At 44.7% G+C, this 23,560-nt stretch overlaps 1 protein-coding gene across 2 annotated transcripts in view; it reads right to left on the bottom strand.

Annotated features, from left to right (window-relative positions):
- Positions 1-23,104, bottom strand: part of LOC139759018 (proclotting enzyme-like) — a 38,915-nt gene extending 15,811 nt beyond the window's left edge. Inside the window, exons 1-2 of one of the 2 annotated variants that reach the window (XM_071680908.1) lie at positions 23,088-23,104; positions 1,023-1,226 (exon numbers count right to left, since the gene is read on the bottom strand). In XM_071680908.1, the coding sequence (XP_071537009.1) occupies positions 1,023-1,134 (112 nt within the window). In that variant the 5' untranslated portion in view covers positions 1,135-1,226; positions 23,088-23,104. Of the gene's footprint in view, positions 1-1,022; positions 1,227-14,070; positions 14,212-23,087 lie in introns of those variants that run through there. The other variant, XM_071680907.1, reaches the window with a different exon arrangement.
- Between the last annotated feature and the right edge of the window lie 456 nt (positions 23,105-23,560).

The following is a 23,560-nucleotide window of genomic DNA, read 5'->3' as shown; positions in this document are numbered from 1 at the left end:
GAGGGAGCGGGAGGCTGGAAATCCTCCCCTCTCGTTTTTAGATTTTTTAAAAGAAGGAACAGAGAGCGGGGCCAAGTGAGGATTTTCTCTCTAAGGATCAGTCCTCTGTTCTTAACGCTACCTCGCTAATGCGGGAAATGGCTAATATGTATGAAATATATATATATATATATATATATATATATATATATATATATATATATATATATATATATATATATATATATATATATATATGTGTGTGTGTGTGTGTGTGTGTGTGTGTGTGTGTGTGTGTGTGTGTGTGTGTGTATCTTTATGTTTGCTGCTAATTACACTTACATACATACATATATCTACATATGAGTATGAATCTTGAACGACACGTATGATCACATGTACGTATGGCACTGTAACCTCCTTATGCCTCTGTATGTCCGTGTGTATGATATGCACGAGTGTCCGTGTATATAGGGGCGTATATTCAGGGAAGGCAACACAAGAACAATGGGATATTGTTATACAAAGGTTTCTCGCGTCTGGGAAATTCCGGGATACGACAGGTGCTGAACAGGAAGTTTACGTTCTGTTGCTTCTCTGTTTGTTGAAATGATACAGGGACATGCATATATATATATATATATATATATAATCAATGTGTGTGTATATGTGTGTGTGTGTGTGTGTGTGTGTGTGTGTGTGTGTGTGTGTGTGTGTGTGTGTGTGTGCGTGTGTGTGTGTGTGTGCGTGTGTGTGAAACTATGGATATAGGGTTACAAACTGATAACATATACTAACATACAGAAAGGTAAATAAGAACAAACATGTATGGAAACGTACAAATACATAGATATATAGATAAAGTATAGATGTTAGTATAATACTATTTTGCCCAGACACATGCAAATATGCGACACCAGTTGGTATTGATGCATGAATATATTCCCCTTTTACTTTTTCAAAGACTTCTGTTTACATTTCCCCCCTGCGGCACAAGACTAGCCCATCCATCAAGGAAAATACGAACTGTATCATTGCCTTACTCTGCCTGGCTACCCTAGTGAGCAGCTCCTGCTGGTCTGTGGCGTCGGAGGTGAGGACTTCCACTACCGCCCACACCACCAGCAGTAGCAGCAGCAGCAGCACACCTTTCATCCTGCTACCACAGGACACGCCGCCAGGTGGTCAGCTGTGTCTTGCCTCACTATGATGACGTCCCTCCTGCAACCAATGATCACAACCACAAACTGAAACAAATGACACACAAACCAAGATGAGTCTCACACACACCTGCCTCCTCACCTCACACTCACACACCAGCCTCCTCACCACACACTGACACCAGCCTCCTCACCTCACACTCACACCAGCCTCCTCACCACACACTCACACACCAGCCTCCTCACCATACTCACACACCTGCATCAGCTATTCATAGTTTAATCTGCATAGAATGAAGGATTACTTTACTAATCAAACCTCAGAAACGAAAACAAATTTGTCATTATAACACACTCAGAAAACACACACTAGACCCACACACTAGACCCACACACCAGACACACTCACCAGACCCACACACTAGACCCACATACCAGACCCACACACCAGACCCACACACTAGACCCACAGACCAGACCCACACACTAGACCCACACATCAGACCCACACACCAGACCCACACACCAGACCCACTCACCAGACCCACTCACCAGACCCACTCACCAGACCCACTCACCAGACCCACTCACCAGACCCACACACCAGACCCACTCATGGGACGACGTGCCACATTATACGACAGGACTGTGAGCCATTATGTGATCAGGACCCCAGTGTTGGCCGGTCCTCCATCACCTGTGGCATTTGACATTCGCAGGAGTTCGTGGGAACTTTACTGACCTCCTGCTGACCCGTCACTCCGGCAATGGTCGAACTGGATTCAGCTACGTGGCTGAGCGAAGGTCGCTCATATTGAAAAGTGATTTGGGTATCGCACTGGGACGAAACATATGGAAATTACCGTCTGTATCCTCTCTATATACCCTCTATATCCACGCTATATCCACGCTATATACCCTCTATATACCTTCTATATATCTTCTATACCCTGCTATATATACTCTCTATATCCCCTCTATGTACCTTCTAATCTCCTTTATATACATTCTATATCCCCTCTATATACCTTCTATATGCCCTCTATATACCTTCTATATCCCCTCTATATACCTCCTACATCCCCTCTATATACTTCCTATATCCCCTCCATACACCTTCTATATCCCCTCTATATACCTCCTATATCCCCTCTATATACCTTCTATATCCCCTCTATATACCTTCTATATCCCCTCTATATACCTCCTATATCCCCTCCATATACCTCCTATATCCCCTCCACATACCATCTATATCCCCTCTATATACCATCTATATCCCCTCTATACACCTATATCGTCCAAGCAACACTGGCGGCATGTGGGGGTGACGTACCCTGGAGGGGACGGTGGCCCAGATTGGTCGTCTAACAAGGTAGTTGACCTTGAGCCAGCCACTGAGAGTGGCACACGACGGTCACTTGGAGGTGAGTGATTATGCCACGATCAGCATTCACTCCACGTCTCGTGTGTGTGTGTGTGTGTGTGTGTGTTATACCCCCTTTGCCTTGTTTGACTGATTATTGGAATTCAGATAATCTTGAACACACACCACTCGCTGTTCGTCAGCGAAAGCAGAAGACTCCCTTTCACTTAAAAACCTTGAGTAGAGAAGGGATGTTATGAGCACTGATTGAAGGCAAGTGGATAGTGGGGGAAAACTCTATAATTCTTTTAGTAACTTCTGATCTCTAACGATTTGCTGGAGAATTACCCGGTTCACAAAGTTATTACGGGTTGCAGTAAGTGCTGGAAGTGATGCTTTGGGTCGCAGTAAGTGCTGGAAGTGATGCTTTGGGTCGCAGTAAGTGCTGGAAGTGATGCTCCGGGTCGCAGTAAGTGATGGAAGTGATGCTCCGGGTCGCAGTAAGTGCTGGAAGTGATGCTTTGGGTTGCAGTAAGTGCTGGAAGTGATGCTCCGGGTCGCAGTAAGTGCTGGAAGTGATGCTCCGGGTCGCAGTAAGTGCTGGAAGTGATGCTCCGGGTCGCAGTAAGTGCTGGAAGTGATGCTTTGGGTTGCAGTAAGTGCTGGAAGTGATGCTCCGGGTCGCAGTAAGTGCTGGAAGTGATGCTTTGGGTTGCAGTAAGTGCTGGAAGTGATGCTCCGGGTCGCAGTAAGTGCTGGAAGTGATGCTTTGGGTTGCAGTAAGTGCTGGAAGTGATGCTCCGGGTCGCAGTAAGTGCTGGAAGTGATGCTCCGGGTCGCAGTAAGTGCTGGAAGTGATGCTCCGGGTCGCAGTAAGTGCTGGAAGTGATGCTTTGGGTTGCAGTAAGTGCTGGAAGTGATGCTCCGGGTCGCAGTAAGTGCTGGAAGTGATGCTTTGGGTTGCAGTAAGTGCTGGAAGTGATGCTCCGGGTCGCAGTAAGTGCTGGAAGTGATGCTCCGGGTCGCAGTAAGTGCTGGAAGTGATGCTTTGGGTTGCAGTAAGTGCTGGAAGTGATGCTCCGGGTCGCAGTAAGTGCTGGAAGTGATGCTTTGGGTTGCAGTAAGTGCTGGAAGTGATGCTCCGGGTCGCAGTAAGTGCTGGAAGTGATGCTCCGGGTCGCAGTAAGTGCTGGAAGTGATGCTTTGGGTCGCAGTAGGAATTCGAAGTGAATCCATCAAGCAGCATTACTGTAAAACTAGCGAACAAGAGAAACGAAAGGTGGCACGATTCTTCTTCAAAATTCGTGTCAAACTCTCTAGATCGGACCCGAGGGAACCAGTAGCTACAACTTGGTAGAAAGACGATCCTAGGGCTGGTGCCCTCATGGTGACACTACTTTCCAGGGGTACAGGATCATAGGACAGTATCTTGCCTCACTTTCCTACCTTGTAACCAAGCTTCACTGCGAGGTAATACCTCGACTTGTCACTGCAAGGTAATACCTCGACTTGTCACTGTTGGAAATCACTTGTCATTTCTCAGTCATAAGCTCTGGGGTCATGCCTCTCAAGGTGTGTTTCAACTGTCCTTTGCCTCATTCGTCATTGCTGTACCTCACACTATCATCAAGCCTCACTCTCATATCTTCCCCGTCACACAACATTGCCTCGCACCACAGGTATGTTACTCCTTTGTCGTCAGCCAGACATACTGGCGATGACATATCCTCCCGACGCAGGATGTCCCCGATCAACCCTGCTGGCGAATGACTTTGTGGTGTAATGTACATCAAGATATGTGTGCCCGAGCTGAGGAAACTATTATGGTGATAATCATCATTACAAACTGTATCATCCGCTGATCCTATCACGTCCATAGACTTTGCTGCTCTTCGTCATCAACACCTTCCCTCATCGTCATTCCAGCAGTACTCCCCTGGACAAACGTACCCAAGATCTGCCATGGCATGCGAATGCTTGCAAGCGCACACACACACACACACACACACACACACACAAAGCTGAGGGCTTTAAATCAACTCACCTTGGAAGTGAGAAGACTGAGAAAGGACGTGATCGCAAACTGCTAAGTTTTTAAGAGAGCTCGTCAAAGTGGACAGTTCTTTGAGAAATGGAGGGACAGAGCAACCAGAGGATCGCGAAATTAAGAAACTTGTCGATAAGGATGGAATAAGAAATACTTCCTACAGTCTGAGACTGGTGGTTGAATGGAATACGTTGACTGTGGACGACGTGGGCAATGTAAATAGAAGACGTTGCTTCAAGTGGCTATATGGCACGAGAGAATGTTCAAGAGACGAGGCCCCACGAGTGGGGGAAAAAAGAAAACCCACCCTCTTTCTTACATCACCGAGAGGTAATTACAACAGGTATAAAGTGAAGACTATATGACGAAGCAGGATCTTGCCATCACCCCCCTAACCACCCAACCTACCTACCTACCCCACCCACCCGTACCACCACAGGCCAGGGACTGGTCTCTCCAGTACTGGCCGTTGGTAAAAACTGGCCTCTACCAAGGTTATCCAGGCACCCACCGGGAGCTCTCTGAGTCGCAACCTTTTAGGTTTTTCTTCCTATCACAGACGTGCTCATATGTGTTGACCACCGATGGCGGAGCAAGATGTAAGGGTAAACAACATTGACTTCTCTCACTGAAGCCGTTCTTACAAAGCTGGGTTGCGCAGGACGACCCGACGTATTACGTCAGGGTTGGACTTCACGGGGGGAATAGGAAAAAAAAGAGAGAGAGAATTGGGAAATATGAAACAGGCTTTCCAGACTTTGTTACGTAATGCCGAGCGACAAAGACAGAGAGGACGAGGCTACGTTCTCAATTTCAAACCACGCTCTGACAATGGCACAGTGATCTTGGCTGTCCTCGGCTCACATCGTGGGTGTATGACTTTGGAAAACTTTAAAAAAAGAACACGTAACGTTTTTGTTATATGAATAAATACCATAACCAAAGCGAGTCAGTTCTTCACCGAGACATGTTGCTATTTATTTGGTAGCTTTAATAAGGTTTAACCTCTTCTCTGATGGTAGTATTATGATTACCATTAATATCTTTGCCCATCATAGATAGATGAGTCGATAGGCTCTATACGTAGAGAAAACTTGGACACGCCTTTGCCATGATACCAAGGAAAAAACTCAAAGAGTCACAGTGGTATGAAGTTATCAGCTTATATAATCAAGTGTCCTTCATCTCTTTGTTTTTACAGCCAGCAAGCCGAAAAAGGACGAAAAAAGAATAGTTTTCTTTTTTCTCTTAAAAAAAAAGAAAAGAATTGACGTTAATCATGACACACACATGTGCAGTCCAATACTTCATTTCAAAATGGTGAAAGAACCAAAAAAAGAAAAAAAGAAATGCATTTCCAAGTCGAACCAGCAACTCAAATTTAAAATCAGCGCCGCAAGGCATTGTAAAATCACCCATAGATGCCAGGTACCTCTCGACACATTCCTCCTACAGCTTGACATGGAGTTATAGGCCATGATTGCCAGACAAACTCAGCAGGTAGAACCTCCTAACTTTTCAACCTAAGTATATCACTTCCCCGTCCGTGAGATCGCGTTGTATAAGTGTAAGAATACATCGAGGGACCTTCGCGTACAACTGCAGCTGTGATGCCGTCAACCCTGGGTAGCGTTTTGTATCGGTCATGCCAACAACCCTTGTGAAGTGTGGTTATCATGAAGAAGTTTTACGTGTAGGAATTCCTCCTCTCCACTACGAGCAATACATAAACCTCAGCCATCTACCAGATGAAGGTGAAGTCTTGATGGGGGAGGTGGAAAACTTTGCTATGGTGTTATCCATCACCAAAATATGCCGGCATGATATGAACATCTATATGCAAAAGCAATTTCAAAAACTGGCAATACTTAGACAAACTGCAGACACACATGAGGGGAAAAAATCAACGCACGTAACAAACTTTTAAAGACAATGTAATTCCAAAAACTTTCCAAACAGATGATAGGAAAGTAATGTTAGAAGAGAATAATACACTTGGAATACATCTTTCTTGCCTGTCTTAAACTAAAGGAGGCTGGTGGGTGATTATGGGCGAGTCTCACAATATCGGAACGTGGCAATCGTTACCTAACGGTAGCACAGAGACTGTGTGAATGAAAAATATGAGGCACAGAGGTTTATCATGCGCAAGCTTTAGCAATACTTGCATGGCGTATGCAGCGTCTCGACTCTAACCGAACGCATATAGACTTCCTGTCTGTAGTGGTGCTGTACAGGTAAGGTGGAGGACCGGCAGGTAGCGTCTACCACACACACACACACACACACACATACACCACTCGGTCAATAACACTCTTGTTCACCGCTCCTACGCGCAACTCATAGCTGTCAACTTTGGGCTCATTTGTCTTGTTGTCTTGTCTTTTAAAGGTTTATATACTCACTCCTTTTTTCGGTTATTCACTTCCCTTCGTTCCACCATGTTTTCTTTCCCCAGACACTTGAATATTCATGTTTTGGTGCCTTATTTTCTTTACATATTCTAAGTTATTCTTATGGGTTCGGTTACACTCTGTTCTTCTCTTTGATGAGATTCGGGTCCATGTTCTTCGATTCCCTCAATATGTTACGTATGGGTAACTCTAAGTCTTTCTCTTCCCTTTAGACTCATGGGTCTAGTTCTCCCAGCCTTATGACTTAGATATGCCACAGTATCTTAATTTCTCATGTGAGGTGTTTTGGGATTCTCTCTCTCTCTCTTCAGTTTGTCAATATCAATGTGTTTTTGTTGGTGACTATACGACACAGGAGAGAGAGAGAGAGAGAGAGAGAGAGAGAGAGAGAGAGAGAGAGAGAGAGAGAGAGAGAGAGAGAGAGAGAGAGAGAGAGAGAGGATCATAAGTTGGGAAGCAACTGGCGAGCGTGTCAGTAGTATACAGTGACCAGCATCAACAGGTAAACTCAGGTGACAGGAAGACTTAGTCCAGCGCTGACGCCCCTGGAGGTGTGTGTGTGGTGGGGTGTGCGACGTAGCTATACTATGCTATCAGCCCCCTGCCCCAGATGGTGCAGCGCCTCGCCACACTTAACCCACCACCACAAGACAGCCCACCATCCCTCCCGCCTCCTCCTCACATACCTTAATATTCCCTGTGGCTAACCTCTCAGCAGCTACCTTGGAATTACCACTGACCACAAGGACCTAAATGTGTAGCCGATCCTCTCAGGTTATGACGTGGTGCTGGTTGTGGTGTGGCGTTCGGAGACCATGCTCCTCCGTAGCCATCTGCTCCATAGAGTTACTAATTATGCTATTTATAGCGAATGAACCACCACCATCATTCCCCGTGCGTCCTGGCTAACAGTGAAGGTACGACTGCAGTTCTCAACAAACCAACCCCCTGCTTCACATAACCACACAGTAGGTATTAGCAACGACACAGTGGGTTTTGGAAACGTTTGATTCTTTTTCGACATGTCTAAATTAGCTGAGGGATCTTTAGCTCCTCATTGTCCTCCTCCTCCTCCTCCTCACCCCTCACACTTTATACCTGCCTCTTTTTTTGAAGTTTTGAGATAGACCTCCCATGTCAATCATCATCTTCTTTTCTTTATTTCCCCATTTCTATTTCCTCTCTTCCGTGTCTCATTTTCAGGCCTGATTTCCAAGAAGAGCTTTATCCGTGAGTGAAACCTGCAACGTTGACACGAAACAAGATAAACAAGTCATTTGTTGCTATACACATATTGACGTCCTTTAGCTTTTTATACCGCCAACGTAGTGTTGCCTGGAAGCTAATTGTTTAGCAAAGTTATATCCTGGCTACACCCATCAGTCCACCTGCTACACCAGTTGGGTCAGTAGGAAACACTTTGCTTCGTCATTGCACGTAATTGGCAGTCGGCGCTCTTCCCTAGTGTGCTGCCAGTCCTTTGTCGACGGTAAGACCTCTCCTTAATGGGGAATGATGCTTCACGAAGACTTAGCAACAACCTCCAGCTTCTCTACCAGCGAGGTGACATCTGCCTGCTGAAGTATGAGGACCTTCGTGGTGTAGCGGCGAGCGTTGCTGGGCGTCGTCATGCACTCACAGGCCGCCCAAGGGAACGAGCATATGAGTTCAAGTTCTTAGTTACGGCAATCGGTCCCTAGTCAACCCAGCTGTTCATCCTCCCCTTGAGGGGGCCCCCCCCGTTACGTAAACTCTCCTGTATCTCATACAGACTTATGAATTTTCCGTGTTATTTTGCATTTACGTTATCATCTTCTAGCATAAATCCGCTAAACTCTTACATATATATATATATATATATATATATATATATATATATATATATATATATATATTGCTGCCTCACGTGAGGCTTTCCTCACGTAACATTCCATCATATCCTTTTATCTAAGAGTTTCCTCTAACTTCAAGAAACTGTTTCGTGTTCATGTCATTGTAGTCCCGTAAGAATATACATATGCATGGGTCATTATCATATCTCTTCCAGACGTCCTCTCATTCAGTGAGGATATGTCCAAAGCTCTCTTCATCTGCTCATAATCCAGTTCGCTCACGTTAGGTACACATTATGAGGAATACCACAGACATGATGTAAATGTGAGCTTCAATCTTGACATGAGAATGAACACAGCTGATACTCGACGTACGCAAACCAGTTGGGGAACATCAGAACTACACTTTTGACTTAATTATTCCCTACAGCGTTGCCACTTCAGCCCACACTGTACACAGACCCAGCAGTGACCACTTGCCACTTGAGTCCACTCAGCCCACACTGTACACAGACCCAGCTGTAACCATCTACCACTGGACTCCACTTCAGCCCACTGTACACAGACCCAACTGTGTACCACTGGACTCCACTTCTGCCCACACTGTACATAGACCCACTGGAGTCGAATGAACGAAATTCGTCATTGCTTTTCGGACACATTGTTTCCATGCCATTATCCACCTTACTCACATACCATTTTTATGATTCGCTCTTGTTACCATAAGTCTTGGTTAGATACCACCATTAGCTTCGGTGTCTTAACATCCGCTTTGGTTTAGGAAGATGAACTACCATGATAGAATGACACTCGTCTGTTACCCTTGTTAGCCTTTTGCAATTACCATCGTCGACCTTGGCTGGTAACCACAAGAAGCCGTGGTTAATCATCATTTACCTAAGTCAGTAACGAACCCGAGCACTGCTTTTTTTAATGTTAAATCAGACGGCACGGGCAAATGATGACCTAAGCAAGATCATTTCATTAACGATATATATATATATATATATATATATATATATATATATATATATATATATATATATATATATATATATATATATATATATATCTATCTCAGGCTGAGCAATGTACCCATTTTGTCGACTAACCCCCTAAGGGTGGATGAAGAGCTGGGTTGGCCGAGGACAGACTGCAACAACAAGGAATCGAACCTATGCGCTCGATCTTGAGAGAGCGGCCCGTGCATGCGTCACGGTCGGGAACGCTAACCGATAGACCACAGAGGTCCATATTAGTTTTGGTTAGTCTGTTACCACAATTTGTTTCCAATAAGCAGTTGCCACACCTCACCTTGGACCGGGGGAAGGAGGAGGAGGAGGAGGAGGAGGACGAAGGGGAAGAAGAAGGAGGAGGAGGAGGACGAGGGGGAAGAAGGTGGAGGAGGAGGAGGAGGACGAGGGAGGGAGGAGGTGCCTCGCCACCACGAACGTCATAAGGATCCTGGCCTCGCGCAGTGTCGCCTCCTACAGTGCCAATTTGCCCTGTAGGCTCCCAGACTCGGCTTTCATCTCAAGATAACCTGGGCACGTAGTCCTAAGCCTTCCTGATTGGAGGGAAAATGGTAGCTATTAACCCTTACTTCACCTTGCTGTAAGGACGTCTGCCTCTCCTGGAATCAATATGAACCTCTGGACTTTCTGCTGAATCAGGATTGCGTGTGATAAAACTCGTCTTGATCTACCCATCGTGGGTGTATACACAACCCACGACGAGATGGAGAGTTGACATCATACCTACGGACAACAGAGGCATCTCTTCTTGCATGAATATATACAAACTCAAAATCAACTTCTTTAGCTACAGGAATTACCCCGATCTCCATAAAGACTTGGTCCTTCCTCATTTCTCATTTGTATTGGTATCGCTACGATGTTTCTATCCTTTTGGGCACACAGGAGACGTAAAACAATAAACTTCCCTCAAGAAATAAAAAGACGTGTGTGAGGTGCGGCCTCCATTCTGTGTCCTTGGGGAAAACTGCCTCATCACACCTGGTGGTTGTCTGGGACGTCATAATTCTCAACCAAATACATCCTTACCGAAGGAATAATGAAGGACATTTTTTAATCTTGTCCCCATAGGAAGAGAGACTCGAGACCCGATCCCCCTCCCTAAGGTTACGTAAACTGGTTTTAGAGCAGCTGGTATAGTTCCAGATACTTATTATGTTCAAGATACTAATCAACTTAGGGCAGATATTGTATAGTACTTAGATATATGACTCCGAGGCTATGATTGCAGTACCAGTGGATACGATATATATATACGTTGGATTTGGTGTTGGTAATGTACATAGATGGTGGGCGGTGATTGAAAGTTGAAACGAGACACACTTAGGCAAGTATCCTTGAGTTAGAGAAGTGCGTCACACCTCAAAGATATTCTAGTGAACAGTTAGAGATACAACAGTCAACAGTCACATGTATGTAATGGGAAATCAGACATTATGAGCGAACAGTCGAAAATATTTCATGAAAGGTTTCCAGCAGGAAACACATAAATATGTAATATTAAACAGTGAAATATATGAATTAAAAAGTCGGACTTGTACAGAGGAACAGCCAAAGTGTATAGAATGTATCAGTCAGATATATATACCAGAGAACATTTGGAAGTGTACCAGTCAGATATATATACCAGAGAACAATTGGAAGTGTACCAGTCAGATATATATACCAGAGAACATTTGGAAGTGTATCAGTCAGATATATATACCAGAGAACATTTGGAAGTGTACAGAGGGAGAGTCAGGGGTCTGTCTACTGGTGAACACTCATGATCACCAGTTAAAGACATCCTAGTGTGGAGCCAGAGTTCTATGGACGACCATGAGAGAGACAGACGTATGGTAGTGAGCAATATAAACTATGTTCATAAGCGTCAGATGTTCCACAAGCTTATTATGCCAATAGAAAATACATTAGTCAACACAGTGTACGATTACGAACAGGTAACTACAAAGGCACAAATAACTAAAGTCATTCTTCCTCGAAGTATTTCGTTATAAACACAACTGTGATCTGTAGCGTCCCAGACAATAATGATACTGACTCACGAAACAATGAACATAGAGAGTAACTGTTTTGTCTATTCAGTTATAACTTTCGTTTTAGTCGAGGAAAATACGTATTTGGTTCAGTGATAGTTATTTCTTCGTGAAGGAGGCTGGCGAAAATTCGTTTGGACCTTGTGGAAAGAATCTACATCATTTTCTTTCTACTTCATTTCAAAAGACAAGAAACAGAACATAATACAGTATTCCATTGTACGTCTGTGGTGAGTGATAGCCTTTCCTCCGACCTCCTGAACACATGGATCCTTTCTTTCATATTAGGACTGTGAAGGACGTCTCTTGTTGGCCGAGATGGCTTCCGAGGATTTGGTGACTAGTGTCATAGGATTGAAACAGACGATTTGTTGCTCGTAAGAGCTTAAAAGGGATTTGGTATGTTGCTTGTGAAGGCTTGAGAGGATGTGTTTCTTGTTTGTGAATACCTGGAGGAGATGGTCTGTTGGCCGGATGGACTTAGGAAGATGTGATTGGATTGAACCGCCAGCTACACGGTGAACCACCAACTGCCTCGTGAATCACCCATTGCCCCCCGAGAGCTACCGGCTGCCCCAAAGACCACCAGCTGCCCCAAGGGCCACCAGCTGCCCCAAGAACTTCAAATTAACAAAAGACCCATCCGCGCTGCTTAGAGAACCTCCAGTTAACCCAAGACCCATCAAGTGACCCGAGAACTACTACCTGCCAACAGCTGCCCTGAGAACCATGAGCTGTCACTGGATATCATGAGGACCAGCGGTTGTGTCCTGACAACCACCATCTGCCAACAGTGTCCTCGAGAACTACCATCAGTCAACAGCTTCTCCGAGAATCATCGTCTGCCAACAGCTACCCCCGAGGACCACTAACTGCCCACAGAGCCAACCCTTTCCATCAGCCGCTTGTTGAGCCACCAGCAGCCACCAGCTTCATGAGAACACTCACTTGCCACCAGCTAACCCGACAAGCACCTGTTGCCAACAACTGCGTCAGGAACCATCAGCTGCCACTGTCAGCCCGAGGAACCAAAAGCCACCAAGAGAACCACAATCTGTCATCACTTGCCCGGAGAAGAACAACATCTGACAGCAGCTGACCAAGAAACACCTGTCTGCCGACAGATGCTTTACAGACCATCATTGGTCGACACCTGCCCAGCAAACCTCTGTGTTCGACACCTACGTGTCATCTTGGTTGTTCTCACCGTGGGTGAGGATGTGTTTGTTGTCCTGTGTCAGAGGAGGAGCTGCGGGAGTTGAAGGTGTTCCTCCTCAGGGGCTCCGTGAGGCTCCAGCGTCATCAACCACGGAAGGAAATCCCACACAAACACACACACACACACACACACACACACAGTAATTGTTATTCACCACGTAGTTGACGTCTACTGACTGGCAATTCATAGGGAGATTATCCTCTCCACTTCCAGTGCTGTAATTATACGACCTGTTAAACAGGAACACACACACACACACACACACACACACACACACACACACACACACAAGTCTAGCAAAAGACAGCTTCAATAAAACGCAGGCAGAACACACAACCATCGTCAGCAGCTCAGGCAGAACACACCACCTTCGTCAGCAGCTCAGGCAGAACACACCACCTTCGTCAGCAGTTCAGGCAGAACACACCACCTTCGTCAGCAGCTCAGGCAGAACACACCACCTTCGTCAGCAGCTCAGGCAGAACACACAACCATCGTCAGCAGCTTAGGAAGAACACACCACCTTCGTCAGCAGCTCAGGCAGAACACACCACCATCGTCAGTAGTTCAGAGTTCGAGAAACTCCACTGCCCACCACAGCAAGTGTCACCCTGTACCAGAGTTGGTCATCAGTGGTACAGTGGTACAAGGACGACGAGTGAAAGTCAACCATCTATTCATAAATCCAGGTAAACTTAGGTTCATCTTGGCTCACTGGGTGTCAAACACACACAGACCAACTCTCCCGCAGGACAATGTCTTGTGAGAGACAAGCTACTACGAGACTCCCATATTTCCTGACCAAGATTACGCAACAAGCAACACGCGCGCGTCTCACCACTCCCTCCTGCACGGCTTGAGATGTCGAGGACGAAGACTGAAGTTAAGAAACAATTCTCTTGGTTCTGGATTATGTGTATATATATATAGCTTCCCATACGAGTGAGTAATGTCGAAGAGACGATAGAGATTGCGTCACTTACCCTATAGGTCCGTGATAGTCCTGCAGAATGGCACACAAGGTATAATAACAATTCAGGTCAAGTCACGGTTGGCAGACCCTCCTGCCGCTAGGGAGAGGAGACTTCAATGACGCCAGCCGGTCACCCTTCTTATATACCCGCGGTGACAGTTGCCAAGAATCGCATTCTTTCTCTCCATTTCTGCACTCGTGTCCGTCATAACGATAATCGAATGCGTTCGGGAATATCGACCTGCGTGTGAGGATCACAGTAGAGTCATAAGCACTTCTTGTGACCACGTACATAACCCAGTGCACCACAGGTGGAGGGAGCTGTGTGGTTCCATTCTTCTAGTTGGCAACGACGCAAACCTGTTCTAGAGATCCCCGGGATTTTCAGACCATGAATTAAGGAGTCCCTGATAATTTTCTCCTTCAGTGCAAGTCCATCGTCGGTGTATGGATAACTGGCGGGCTTTTCTACGTCTACCAGTTCCACAGTAATGCCCACCCACCCTGACGCGTCTTAGCTTCTCAAAGTCGTCCATCAATTGGTGTTTATAGTCATCATGTCAAGTCTCATTTATCATTCTCAAAAATTCATTTATCACCCTGCAGTCCAAAGATTTCAGTTCTTTCATGATAACGTCAAAAGAGAGTTTAAATGTACGAGGTGAAGGAACGCGATGAACCTCTTCTTGTAGTGGTGGAGCGAGTTCCGGTTGCTAAGCGTAACTTGTTCTACTCGCAATTCCAGCCGAACTGTCGTCCACACGACGCTCGTGAATGAAGGCGACCAAAAGGAACGGAAGACACGGCAGACACACGACAGACTCACATCCAGCCCTGCGCCTGAGGCTGCTAGAAGAATTAAGTGGGCGAGTCCCATGCTCGAGGCCGCTCGATGAGTGGGTACTTATTGTATGTCCATCATGTCTCTACTATTGGAATCTGGAATGGCGGTCCTGGGTAACTCCAGGATTCTGTGTGTGTGTGTGTGTGTGTGTGTGTGTGAGAGAGAGAGAGAGAGAGAGAGAGAGAGAGAGTCACACCGCGAACGGATTCTCAGCTGGGAATGCCCACCTCCGAGGAAGTGACTATGGTCTTCGATGAACACATCTCCGGACAACCTCTAGCCATTGAGGGACCTCGCTCAGCGTCACTGTGCCTATGCCACTTGCCGTCCTCTCATACTATGCCACTTGCCCTCCTCCCATACTATGCCACTTGCCCTCCTCCCATACTATGCCACTTGCCCTCCTCCCATACTATGCCACTTGCCGTCGTCTCATACTATGCCACTTGCCCTCCTCCCATACTAAGCACAGTCTCGAGCTGTTCGCGGGCGCCGCCGTACCACACCGGATCACGGGTTGTGTGTCCTAACACTTCACACAGTCACACACATTTCTTTACACCACTGGAAGATGATGGCACTGCCATCACTTACCAACTCGCAGTGGAAGCCGATGAGATTAAGTCCAACGCCAGGTTACTTGTGTCCCTTTACCAACAGTGCGAAACACCCATCAATAAAAGGCACTACTTCATAAGAATCTTCAACTGCACCTAACGGTGCCTCCTCCACTGCACCTCACTTTCATCCATAATAGACTACTCAGCACTGGACAAGCAGCAAGCAATCGAACACTAACCCCAAAACACCCCTCACCCCTAGCACAAACTCCAAAAAAACAACAGCACAAGATGTTTAGTTTCGTTCTTGACAAATAGACTCCACAGAACCCCAGCGAGAAACTACACACCCTTCAACTCAGCGCCCATAGCATCAAGAACAGACACACGTATAATGCATACCAAATTCTAAGGGGACAATATCCACTTGGACTTCATCCAAGAAACCAGACTTACCTCTAGGTCCTCCTTCCTTCCCACCTTTCTGCAACTACACAATCGTACGACAAGACAGACAACAGAGTCAAGGAGGAGGATTCATAAGACTCATCCACCAAACCATACCATTCTCCAACACCACTAGCACCACAAAACATCTTACAGACATCGACAACACTCTAGAACTAAATTCCATATGAACAAAACTTTACAGTGCTAATTACATCATCACCAACACATGCATACATCTCTCCTCGACATGCCCCCCTCCAGATATACTACCCAACTGTGAAACCTGACCATCATACCTAACACCTATGTATTTGAAGATTTCATTGCATGCCTTACCACTTGGCTCAACACGTATACCTAAGATCCTCGAAGTGAATTTGCTCATAGACTAACTGTAACTTCTCAGTATCCTCAGCCTTGGCGACCTGCCAACCAGACCCTCATCCCACCACCTCCAGCAGCAGACCTCGCTAGACATCACCTTCTACTCACCATCAACACATACGACCTCCAAAAAGACCTACGCTCACCAGAGGAAAGCAGACTAGCCAGGTTTCACACAGTTCACGGTGATAAAGCTCCAAAACTTGGGTATGAAATATTTCCCATCTCCAGATCATACAGTCTCACCTTTTATCTCCAACCAAGCCAACAAAAGGCACATACCATAGGTATATATAAAGAAATATATCCAAATCTTTTCTCAAGATGTTACGGATCTCATAAAACAAACAAGCCAATTCAGACGAAGCCACACACCATGAACACAAATCAGAGAAGAAACCAAAGTCTAAAAAAACACTAGCATCAAGCTAATCACTGAAATGCAGACTTCAAACTCGCGTACTCCTTCCGCAGTACAATGAACCACAAGACTCACAGTAACCAAGTCTGTCAACCGTTGAATTATGTCCACAATTACCGCATTAATCCATTCCCACTTACGAAGTACTTATGACCCATTCCATTGAAATTCCTTCTTGCGATCAACACACAAACATACTCAGGGGACACTAGTCAGATATCAGCCATAGACAAACCTCTTCCCTAAGAAAGAAAGTTATGAAAAACCCACACATATCCATTTTGATATAACTGCCCATCCACACTTCATTCTAACTGATAAAAATAATGCAATTAAATCCATGAAGAACTTTCCTGTTACACACCATGACAGCATATCAAACTTTCACACAAGACACTTTGGCCATGTTACACTCCAAACACTTAAGATATCGTCAACCACTTCTAGTGACACAATAAGATCCGTAACATCCGAAAACTTACCATCAGAATACCAGCTTGTTTTAAAACCCTCCAAATCACACAACTCTCCTTCCTCCTGCCTCCTTATATCACTTCTGCCTTTAGTATCCAAACTGTGAAAAACTGACCCACAACAGATTCAAAGAAAACATCCCTCTCTCACGTACACAATAGAGCTTCACATCCAACCGTCCCATCACACTTCAGAATGATCTCTCACAACATATCGAAGATGGTTTTTAAACAGCGACAGCCCAGTCTTCTGTACATTGTTCCCCAACACATCGTCACACACACACACACACACACACACAAACATGACACCGCCCTCCACAGCAATGACAAAAAGTGGGTTGGCCAATATGATAAGCCTCTCGCCATGTAGAGTCATTTACAGTGGCTTCATCCCGAACTTACTTCAACTGTACAGTGAGGTCTTCCAAGAGGCAGTTCTTTCTTCAACCTTCTTCACTCTCTTCCCACATAATCCTCACAGTCACATAACCTCTACATAACACCACAGTAGTAACATCAAATATGTAGTTCTACATTATACAACTGGAGTAATGACTCACTTGGATCAGAGTGACCGCACCGGCAAAGAAGTCTTCAATCACTTTTTTAACCCCAGAAAGACCAACTCTCACCCTCCAGTCACCTTGAATGAACAATCACTTCCACTTAACTAAACGCACCATTCTGGGCATCTCAGACGACACACACACACACACACACACAATGAAATTCACTCTCCACATCAATAACATCATAAAAAAAACATCACACTAAATGCCCTCAATAACAATATCTGGCACCAGAGTTAGAAAGGATAAAGAATTCCTTTAACCTTCTCTATAAACAATGCATCCGCTCCACCCTGAACTACACCTTACCTGACTGATCCTCCTCCGTCTTTAGATCAATCGCTGCCTTCCTCACAACCACAAGACTCAACAACTACACACTGAAACAGAGATCCTCCCGATACAATGCCACTTCAAAAGGCTCGGCAGTTACGTTTCATGTAACAGCACTCCGACTGAAACCACTCCATAACTAACTATGTAAAGCTCACCCCTGCCTCACACATCAGTAACCTTTACTGACAGATCCCCACAACCGGGACCGATGTAACACCAACAAACCACAAACACTGTTCGGTATCCCGACCAGCACGGAACCTCCCTACTGAGCTCCACACCAGCAGACATGATAAACCCACCAGAAGCCACACTATTCAAAGACGCATCACACTATTCCGTCTGTGCTCTGTATATCACCCATCCCTTCGATACCACAAACGTCATGCCAACATTTCCCAAGTACCTTCATGATCACAATACATCTACGACAACGGTGACACCGAACAGTTGCTATGCGCTCTCTCTCCAAAGAGACGCATACAAATATCGGTGCACTGTATGGCCAATGGGTTTACCTGATCCACGTGGCCGGTTTCTTGATGATATAACAAAGTCTATTGTTTTGGGAATGGAGGCCTATTGTCCACTCTTCCTCTACAACTATCTCATCTTCTAATCCGTCGTTCAAACATTCCTTTTCTGACGCCGTTTGGTCAATGAACGTAAGATATCGGACTTGGATGAATCCTCATCCTCCTGCGACTCGTATCCATCTTTCATTCTCCCTTGAATTCATGAGAAATATTCTTGTGGCAAAGCGTTCCTATATGCAAAGGAAGTTTACAACCCCACCCCACCCCCCGCTCTTTTTATTCACTTATGAGTCTTTAGCTCAAAATTTTGTCTCGCTGACTTTCCTTCGCTTTTCTGTTCAGACGACGCCTTTAGTTGTCTCTCGCAAGGACATAACACATCTCATTACGTAGCCATTATTCCCCTCACTCCACTTTGGATGGATGGGTCAAGTATTCTCACACCCTCTGATGTACCCTTTCACTGAATCTATGCCTCTTCTAATGGCTCAATGAACCTAGTACTACTATAACATCTTGGGAGCCCCATATTACGAAAATAGCCAAGTCTGCCTTTAAGAAACTGGGGATCCCTTTTATAGTTCTAAATTTCTTTTCTTCCGAACAGTTGCTCCGTTTATACAAAGGATTAGAGTACTGTTCACACACCTTGGGTGGTTCTAGCTCAGCATCCCTGCGTGATGGAGTTGAGTCGAAAGCGATCCCATTTATCAGCTCGCCCAAACAAGCTTCGAAACTTGACCCACTTGCCCTACACCGCAATGTCGGTTCACTTTCCCTTTTCTTTATGTGTTGTTTTGGTATCTGCTCCCGAGAGCTGGCTGCTTGTGTGCCCCCCACCACTAGCTACTGCAACGTCACATGATTACTGGCATAGCAGTTTGCAAGTCAAGGGTGGGCCGTTTTGATAATTTAAGTATTTGGAAAGATATATATATATATATATATATATATATATATATATATATATATACAGGCCAAACAATACTTCACTCTAGACTCAAGCATGGCTTATGGACTGGCAGTCGTCCTCGTTTTTGAAGGAATATGCCTATGAGCTGGCGCCTGTCCTTGCTCGTCTTTTCCACTTCTGTCTATCCTAAAGTAGTGTCCTGTTCCAACATTTCCAGTTACGGTCTTGAATCTTTGACTTTTACTATTTCCAAAGAACTTAGATCGTCTTCTCAACTGTCATCCCTTTAAACATTCTCAATTTCAGAGTTTAAGGCAAGATTCACTAGTGATATCCATCTCCACGCATCAGTGTGTGTAAGTAATGGCTCGTACTAATGGACGATGAGGCTTTGCTCTGTGTGTGAGAAAGTTCAACGTAGTTATGAAGTACTGTGATGATGAGTACAGCAGCATGATCATGAACAACATGAAGACGAAGTTTTATATATTGTAGGCTCGCTCCCGCTGTCAGTTCAAGGTGTTGTTAGCATTATCATACACTCACAGATACTCATATCTAGGGTGCCCGGTTTAGCCATGATGGCAAAACAGACACAGTATTGAAGCTTCACGAGTTATTGAGCGAGGCGACAGGAAACAAGTTGACGGTGTTTTGTGCGTCCAATACAGTCATACCGTTTAATTATAAGCGCCAGCAGGTGTTCGACGCTGCCATGACCGGGGCGCTGCGCTACACCACCGAAATGTGGCTCACCAACAACCCAAAGTGACTACTGGTTCAGTACGATGAGTTAGTTTCAAGTTTATTAGTGAGAGACGTAATAATACGAGCATTAACTTGTGCCTCGTAGAATCAGGAACACATCCACTGTAGGACACAGTTGCGAGGAGAAGGTACAAGTTTTTTTTAAAAGCAAATTTTCATCCCGTCTATTCTGATGAACCTTTTCTGTGATACAGGAGTTGTGTCGCTCGGCCAATACACGAAGATACCCATTCCTCTGACACACATCACCCCACAGACCTATTCAGGGTTTACCCCAGACGCTTCACATGCCCTCGTTCAATCCACTGACATAACCAGATTGTGGATCCATGAGATCAAACAACAACATAAGAGAAAAACAAGATGCAACTAAATGTCTGGTCGACACAACTGTTCTGAACCCCACACTTTCTGTGCATCAGGTTTACATCAATAATATTGTCGACACAACTATACTGAGCCCCACACTCTCTGTGTATCAGGTTTACATCAATAAAAAAACTTATTCCAGATCACCAACGCCAAATATTTACAAAATCACTACGCGTTATGTCCCACAATCTGAAAATAGTGATAGGCAAATGGAATAAGAAGACACCACATGAAATGCGGATGCGCAGCACATGTGCTAGTAATACCGTACAGACAGAAGTGTAAACATGTGTTGTTAGGATGACTTGTGTCAGTCAGTGTCAGACTAAGATGCCCCACGTTGAAATTCACGATTGTGACTGAGCTGATGAATGGCAATGGCCATGTAAAAGAAATGTGTCATTATGTCTATGATGTGTTGAAGTTGTATGTATAACAGGTATGTCTATGTTATGATTGTCTGCTCTCAGTAACGAAACTCAAGTATAATGGAGCTTAAGTATAGATATTTTTGTTTGGACAAAAATTATGGAAAAATGTGTTTCCTTATTGTGTTGGACTATTATTTTTCCCAAACTAACTAACTAATTCGCCCATGATATATCAAAAGTATAAACTAACTTGATATGTCGAAAGTTTAAACTAACTTGATATATCGAAAGTTTAAACTAACTTGACATATCGAAAGTTTAAACTAACTTGACATATCGAAAGTTTAAACTAACTTGATATATATCGAAAGTTTAAACGATCTAACTTGATATATCGAAAGTTTAAATCAACTTATATCGAAAGTTTAAACTACCTAAGTAACTAACTTGATATATATCGAAAGTTTAAACGAACTAACTTGATATATCGAAAGTTTTTGACAGGGTGAGGCAATGAACTCTGATCTCCAAATTCCCTTCTTTTGCGTTCTCTCCCTCCGTCCCTCCCTCTGTGTTCTCACAGGTGTAGCTTCTTCTTTGGCTGGTCTAGCTCCCAGAAAATGTTAATGGATCAACCTCCTCTTATTTCTTTATCGATGGCCGGTGTGTGTGTATGTGTGTCTATGTGTGTGTGTGTGTATGTGTGTCAGGGTTTCGACCTGTCTTCAGCGTTTTACGCCCATTTCTTGAACAATTTCTAGTCATCAAACGTTAACCAAATGCATACATACGCTGACGACTCAGTACTCTGCATCCCTACAATCTCTTTCGAACATCATAGACTCAAGTCGTAGCTACAAGTAAAGTTCTTGTTGATGTCTGACACAAATAATCGAAGACAAAGAACTTGTATGCGAACTCTCAACACTGTCTTTAAAGCTTGGATGCATTTCTCATGACGGCCAAATCTTGGAACGACACCATTGGCGAAAACGATATGGATACATAGCTTGGAAAAGACTTATATCAAAACACTAACAGCAGTAGAAGGAACATACGCATGGCAGCTCGTAACAGACGACAAATAACAGGACAACTAAGCCAAGGTCGTGGAACGATGAAAACAAACAGCTTCTAATTGGCTGAGAAAGCAGCCAGCAAGAACCAGGAGAGCAATAACTCAGCTACGTCATGTAAATTTACGAGGAAAACACCACAATACTAAAACGTCACAATACACTTCAATCTTAAGCGCATATTGCTGAAAATAGCACAAGCAAACCTAGTGAATTCTCTAGTTATGTCAATCACGCTGTTCATCAATAACTGGAAAGCATGGCTTGGTTCAAGACAAAGACTATAGCAAAGAAGTTAGATGCCTTTTTTTTATTACTATATCGTAGCCATTGAAGAAATAACTCGTGTCCAAGATGCAGTCCCATAGGATGGAAGTCACACCGCAGCGTACTGGCATCCACGTTGGAGATATACTATACTGAATGAAATAAATCAAACGGAAGGCCCTAAGAAATTTATTCCGAAGACACTGAAGTAAGAAGAAAAATGTCTTGGATGCTCTTCTGTTTAGTAAGCCACTACCTACAGCATACGCTCCAGAGGACTGGAAGTTTACCACCGTAACACCAACCGGATTTTTTTCCATAGGTTCAGCGTCCATAGTTTGAGAAGGCTCTAGCTTACGTCTGGGAAGGCTTTAGCTCACGTCTGGAAACGCTTTAGCTTACGTCTGGAAAGGCTTTAGCTTACGTCTGGAAAGGCTTTAGCTTACGTCTGGAAAGGCTTTAGCTCACGTCTGGAAAGGCTTTAGCTTACGTTTGAGAAGGCTTTAGCTTACGTCTGGAAAGGCTTTAGCTCACGTCTGGAAAGGCTTTAGCTCACGTCTGGAAAGGCTTTAGCTTACGTCTGGAAAGGCTTAAGCTTACGTCTGGCAAGGCTTTAGCTCTCTTTACTTACTTGACGTAGTCGAACCCACAGCACTCAATAGGTATCAAATCTCCCAGACTAACCTTAGAACATGATCCCATTTGTTCTAGGCTGCGGTGTTGGTACTATCCTTCCCTCGCCCGTAGATGACACCTCCTGGTCTCTGCTTGTTGCCCGTGGTTGCTCCTGCGCCCCTCGCTGGTCACGGTCAAATTACAAATTGATACCGGTAAGCTACCCCCTCGCTGGGTCACTAGGCGGTTCATGGCAACTGGCAACTCACAACCGATCCTTTGTGAAATCCGGTTCTTTCCCGGGATCACCGAGATTTTCTTTTCCCTTTTTTTTTGTTGTTCTTGTTGTAGAAAAAAGGCACTGATCACGGACGTTGGTTAGAAATCATCTGGTGGTCGCGTTTGAAGGCTATTATATCGCCCCTTTTGAACACTGTCTAATCTGGTCCTACAACATAGTCTTGGATTACACTTATTGAAAGTCCTGAGGGACTTGAAGACTGTAATCACGTCTGTTCTTACTGTCTATTGATTTTGGAAAG

The sequence above is a fragment of the Panulirus ornatus genome, chromosome 32 (assembly GCF_036320965.1).
Source record: "Panulirus ornatus isolate Po-2019 chromosome 32, ASM3632096v1, whole genome shotgun sequence".
NCBI classification, from domain to species: Eukaryota; Metazoa; Arthropoda; class Malacostraca; order Decapoda; family Palinuridae; genus Panulirus; species Panulirus ornatus.
This window is presented reverse-complemented; position numbering and strand designations above follow the sequence as displayed.